At 36.5% G+C, this 6125-nt stretch overlaps 1 protein-coding gene across 1 annotated transcript; it reads right to left on the minus strand.

Moving 5' to 3' along the window:
- Positions 1–803: 803 nt before the first annotated feature.
- Positions 804–2522, minus strand: LOC133795495 (uncharacterized). The gene is made up of 5 exons (XM_062232944.1): positions 2505–2522; positions 2195–2387; positions 1511–1775; positions 1029–1352; positions 804–945 (listed from the first exon to the last, which is right to left on the minus strand). Exons 1-5 carry the CDS (start codon positions 2520–2522, stop codon positions 804–806), a joined length of 942 nt encoding a protein of 313 aa, XP_062088928.1.
- Positions 2523–6125: the final 3603 nt, after the last annotated feature.

The following is a 6125-nucleotide window of genomic DNA, read 5'->3' on the forward strand; positions in this document are numbered from 1 at the left end:
ATATTACACTACTAAGATGTGGAGGGAGTCTTACTAAGAAACAATTTACCCATTGTGTTCCCCATATTACACTACTAAGATGTGGAGGGAGTCTTACTAAGAAAAAATTTACCCAACAGACAACAAGGATGATTGGGAAGTTCCCGAGAACATAGAGAAAATGCAAGTTGGGGTTCCCGTTGAGAAACAACCAGTTTGCTGGGCGAAGAAGAAAAAGGTGGGAAGAAGGAAGACAAGCCGCACTCCATCAAATGGCGAAATCATTCGCAAAGAGCGCAAGTGTAGTATGTGTGGTGGTCTTGGCCACAACAAGGCTACATGCAAAGCCAGGCTATAAACTTTTTTTCCCATTTGGACTTGCTGTATTAATAACTTAGCTTGTTTTCCCTTCTTTTTTCTTTTATTTTTCTTAAAAGTTATGTTAAGCTCGATGCAAACTCTATGGGTTCGATTGTAGCTCGACATGAACTCGATGTTAACTCGATAATAGGGTTGTTAACTTAGATTCTAAGCTGACTTCAAATCTTAGCTCGTTATTAATTCAATAATGGTTTGATATAGCTCGATATTAGTTCGATAATGATTCAATATGGCTTGATATTAGTTCGATAACAGCTAGATAATGGATATGAAAATGATATTTCCTGATTAAAGCTTGATATTAGTTCGATAACAGTTCGATAATAGTTTGATATTGTTCGATATAGCTCGAGAACAGTCACATGAAAGTTACAAAAAAATGTAAACAACCGAACCCAAAAACAAAAAATTACACATGTAAAGACCCTGTATATATACAATCATCAAGGTAAAAAAAATTGATACCACAAGTTTGTGGTCCACTTGTTCCTGAACACCTCTATATTTTCCTCGCAGATGGTTTCCAATGAAAGGCCGACCATGAGATGCTCAATATGCTTGAAAACATACACACCACAATTCCACCTGTAAACAAAATATAAACATTAAGTGTACAATACTATAATTTTACTTAGAAACAAATATAGTATGAAGATGATGTTTGTTACCTTCCCTTTAACTGAGTGAGCTCGTGTTTCATTTTGCGACACCATGTGAACTGATGCGGCCTCTTTCCTACAACAGGAATCTTCAACATCAAGCTATCAGTGAACAGTTTACTCTGCATCAATAGAGAAGGAAGCAACAAGCACCATGTATTCATAATTTCCTCTATCTTTGCGTCACTAATCACCGAGATGTCTGAATCATAAATAGTGAGAGTCCAACTAGAAATAGAAGCCTCAATGGCTAACCAATGTTGTTGTTCATAGTTCTGGCACCAATATACATCCTCAACTCCTCCCCAAGATGCTAGAAACTGTTGTTCGATGCTGGTCAACATGGACATAACGTCAGAATCCCACTTGTACTTTTTTTATGGTAATTTTCCTGTACTGATCACATCGGGCATGTATCACTTGTGAGAAATAAATGTTCATAACTACGACATTCTGGCGATATGTCATGGGAAAATACTTGTAACACATACGTGCCAAACCACTCAATCAACTCGGCTAGCACAGGGGTTGAGGCTGGGGCTGGTGGTGGGGCTGAGGCTAGAGCTGTAGCTAGGGCAACAAGAGGGGTGAGACCTACAACCTCCTCCTCCTCCTTCGGGACATCATCATCAAATATCTTTGCTGCCTCGGCTACTTGAGAAACTATCTCAACGAATTTCTCAAAAGTCGTATCCTCTTCCTCATCAGCCTCCTCGGGATCTTTGCCAAGCCCGGGATAAAGAGGAAGATCTCCCTCTGTCAATAATAAATAATATTCTTTTTCTGTTGGTCGAGGCTTCAACATCGGAAGGAGAATCAACTGCAAACAACATAAAAAATTTGGTTAACTTAAATAATCATAAAAGATAAGCATATAGATAAAAATAATTGTTTAATGTCAATCAAATGTAACTTACATTCTTCTTCGATAACATCGGTGAGAGGATAGACTTTGTGAAATCCTTGTTCTTTCTATGTGACCAACTAAGCATCCTCGAGACCATGTTTCCCGAGCTCACAACAAACTCTGTTACAAGCTGCTGAATAACCTCATATGCCAAATATTGTAATGTCGGGCATAACCATACATACTGTACTTGGACTCTTGCTGCACCTTGGCATCCTTCTTGTTCTCATAGTTGGCCTTTTGCTTCACCATGTTCTTCTTACAAGACTGTAAAAGCCTTTCATAAGAGTATTTCCCCATGGATAGTTGAAGAAGTAGTCTACGTCCTCAACCATCTTCAGAATATCTTGCCATATATGCAACTTGTCCTCTATGGCATTCAGTTGCCCCTCAACCAACAAACAAAGACCAAGCTTGTACACATCTTCCGCAACAGTACAAGTCTCGAAAGCATTGTTTACCTATTGTAGTTGTACTTTCTCAACATCATTGAAATACTCTGTTATCAAGCGGTCGCTGAGATTACGCTCCTCCAACTCTTCTGGTGACGGGAAGCGACTGAAATTCAACCCTGTCACCAGGGAAAACTCTCCCATGCTGATTCTACAAGACTTCGACCCCTGAAAGAAATGCACCTCATCTTCTTTATTACTGGAAATTTTCCTCAAAAGCAGCTAATGCACCAAAACTCCTGAGAAATTTAACTCCGAAGCAAAAAAAAAAAAAAGCTTTATTGGGGATTCCTTAACCCTTTCTATCAGCCCGAGCTGCACAAATCTACTCTTAATATCCTTTAAAGTGCTACCACCCTGATATGTGACTCAACCATGAAGGTGATCACTAAACGGAACAAGCAACTTGACATTCTGTTTTCTTACCAATTTTTTTTTTCATGTGTTGTTGCAGATCTCTAAGTTGCTTGTTCCATTTAGTGATCACTTTCGTGGTCGAGTCACATATCGGGGTAGTAGCACTTTAAAGGAAATTAAGAGTGGGTTTGTGTAGCTCGGGCTGATAGAAAGGGCTAAGGAATCCATTTTCAAGCTGTTTTTTTTTTTTTTGTGTTGCTTGGTAGTTAAATTTCTAAGGAGTTTTGGTGCATCAGCTGCTTTTGAGGAAAACTGCCAGTAATAAAGAAGATGAGGTGCATTTCTTTCTGGGGTCGAAGTCTTGTAGATTCGGTTGCTTTTGAGGAAAATTGCCAGTAATAAAGAAGATGAGGTGCATTTCTTTTTGGGGTCGAAGTCTTGTAGATTTGGCATGGGAGAGTTTGCCCTGGTGACAATAGCGTCCCAAATTTGCTAATAAGGCTTAGGGCCTTGATTAGCATGTCGGGAGGGCAATAATTGATTTAATTATGCTAATATGTGAATTTAATGATTATGTGATTATGAATGCATGTTTAGGTGAAATAAATACGCATGTGGGCCTAATTAGATTATTAGAGGCATATTTGTAATTTTGGCCCGTTGATGGCATAAATGCAATATATTTGTATTGTGATTGATACCACGAAAGTGTGGTGATATATTTGTGGTGTGCGATCCAAGACGGTCCTAAGGAGAAAATTGGCTAAACAGTCACAACGAGGTCGAATACCCGGCTCGGGAGGAGCCTAGGGGTCTTTTGGGAACACTGTTGGTGTTCAGGATTTACCGGGTAGCGAGTAGTAATTTAGTCATTATTTGGGCATGTCGGGATTAAATGGGGATTTGTAGGGACACTTGAGGATTTAGCGGGATGTGGAAATTGACGGCATTGCCCTCGGTGGCACTAAAGTATTAAGATAGACTTAAGGGTATTTTGGGTATTTTTGGGGACTTAGGTGGCTGAGGATAGGCTTAACTGATCCAAAAAGCATACACTTCTAGAAATTAAGGAAAAACAGAAACTAGGACTCTCAACACTCTCTCTCTCTCACTTGGCTCTTTCTCCCTCTCTTTTGGTGCTTGGAATTTGTTGAGTTTTGAGGACTTGAGGCTAAGAAATTAAGGGTTGAAGACTTGCTGTGTTTGGGAATTAGCTCATGAAGTGGAGATATCATTGTTAGAGAATATATTTTATTTCAATGGATATGGTAAGAAATATTACAACTCTATGCAAAAAATACAATGGACAAGATGATAGATAAATAAGTTTACAACCCAATGACCAGCAATACAAGTAAATGTAGAAATAAGAGAATTATAAGAACTAAAACTCTAAAATAAAGGATACAAATAAATATGTAAATAGAAAATAGAAGAAGAGGATTACAAACTCAATACAATAATGATACAAGTAAATAAGAAGAACAAGAAGAACAAAATAATAAAAAAACAATGAAAACACAAAGTCTCACACAACCAAAGTGTAGAGTAGTGGGGATCACCAACTTGAACAAGGTTCAAAACCTTTGTCCAAAAACTTATTTCTCCTATTCTCTAAGCACTAAGGGATCTCTCTAGGAAATAACTCTATGGAATTATCAAGCATCTATGGTGTATTTTCCAACCAAGTTCTTTGTGGATGGATCTCTAAGCATCTATGGTGTATTCTTTAAGCACTAAGGGATCTCTCTAGGAAATAACTCTATGGAATTATCAAGCATCTATGGTGTATTTTCCAACCAAGTGTTTTGTGGATGGAAAATTAGTTGTGTCCTACAAGTGAGAAATAGGCTCTTATTTATAGAGTTTAGAGACACCCTTTGAATTTCAAATTCCACCAACCCCCATGGCTGTTACCAATGATTAATTGGATGTTTATGAAATTAAAAATGAGATTTGAGAGTTATTTGAGTTTTTGGAGCCGTTCAAAAAGGTTGGAAAAAACTGAAGAAAATTGGTCAGTCAAGCACCTGTGGTCGCAGCCACTGGTCTCTGTTTCCTAGGCCGCGGCCACCAACATTCTTGGCTGCAACCACTAGCCAATTTCAGCACATGAAAATGTGTTGTTTTTCCAAACGATTCCAATCCACTCCCAATTGATTTTGTAACCCCCAAAACACATTATTGGGGTTTAAATTATATCTCTAACAACCATTTCACATATGACTTTAAGAAATTCATCTCAATATTGTGTAACAACAAATCTACACAATAATGAGCAATATTTGGAAGTTACAAATTTGTAATTGAATTTGTAACACCAAATATGTTACATATTTGGATATTCACATATATCTAAATATTATAACTCTCTATTATATATTACAATATGTGCACTCTTTGTCACATTTATTTAATCTAAAACATTATATTATAAAATAATATAATATTACATTATATTATAAATAATATAACATTTCCCCACTAGATTAAATAGTTATCTATTGTAACACTTATTTAATCAATCAAACATTATATAAAAATATAATATTCCCCCACTTGTAACACTTATAGAAACATTTGCATTAGTGCATAAAGTAAAATGTCTTTCAACTTGAATTTTAACTTAGTGTAATTATCACAAAGATTCTTGACATTTTGGTTGGTGAAGCATTGAACCACTATCCCTTGATAACAAACCGGTGATAACACACACACCTTTGTTATGTTCACTTGAGACCTCAATGTCTCGCTTTTGCACCGTTAATGGCCATGTGCACATTCCATTTATAGACTTTTCTTGAGAATGATTCTCAATTCTCATGAGGGGCGGCACCACCCCTAGGTCTATATAGGTAGAATTCTTACAGTATTTTGTTACCCTAAAATAGTTATCTTTTCAAGACTGAGTTCTATTAAAAAAACCTTTCGGTTTTAATCCTCATTTTGGTAACACACTAGTACTCATATCTCAGATGGGACAAAATTTGAGTACTACTACTATTCACTTGATTGACTTGTTATTACCTATTGAACCTAATACTAGTTTGGTTACTAGTATTAAGATAGGTTATCTTCAATTGTGAATCTCTTGAGGGAGTCTAAGTCTCATCCCTTGAGATATAGAAATGATTCCATTTGAGTCATTTTTTTTCTCATGCATGCATCCTTGAACACTCTCATTATTTTATTCAAATTTTGTTGCTAGCCATAGTTTGATTAAAATAGTTACCCCTTTAAAATAGTGATTTTGACTATAGTCAACACCCCCACTATTTTATAGTTTAATATCCAAGATAAACATTTGAATATTAATTCTAGAAACCTATTTGTTTCTAAAATTCTCCTTTATGTTTTAAATTGATTCCTTCTTGAATCAAAATATTACAA

The sequence above is a fragment of the Humulus lupulus genome, chromosome 8 (assembly GCF_963169125.1).
Source record: "Humulus lupulus chromosome 8, drHumLupu1.1, whole genome shotgun sequence".
In the NCBI taxonomy this organism is placed as follows: Eukaryota; Viridiplantae; Streptophyta; class Magnoliopsida; order Rosales; family Cannabaceae; genus Humulus; species Humulus lupulus.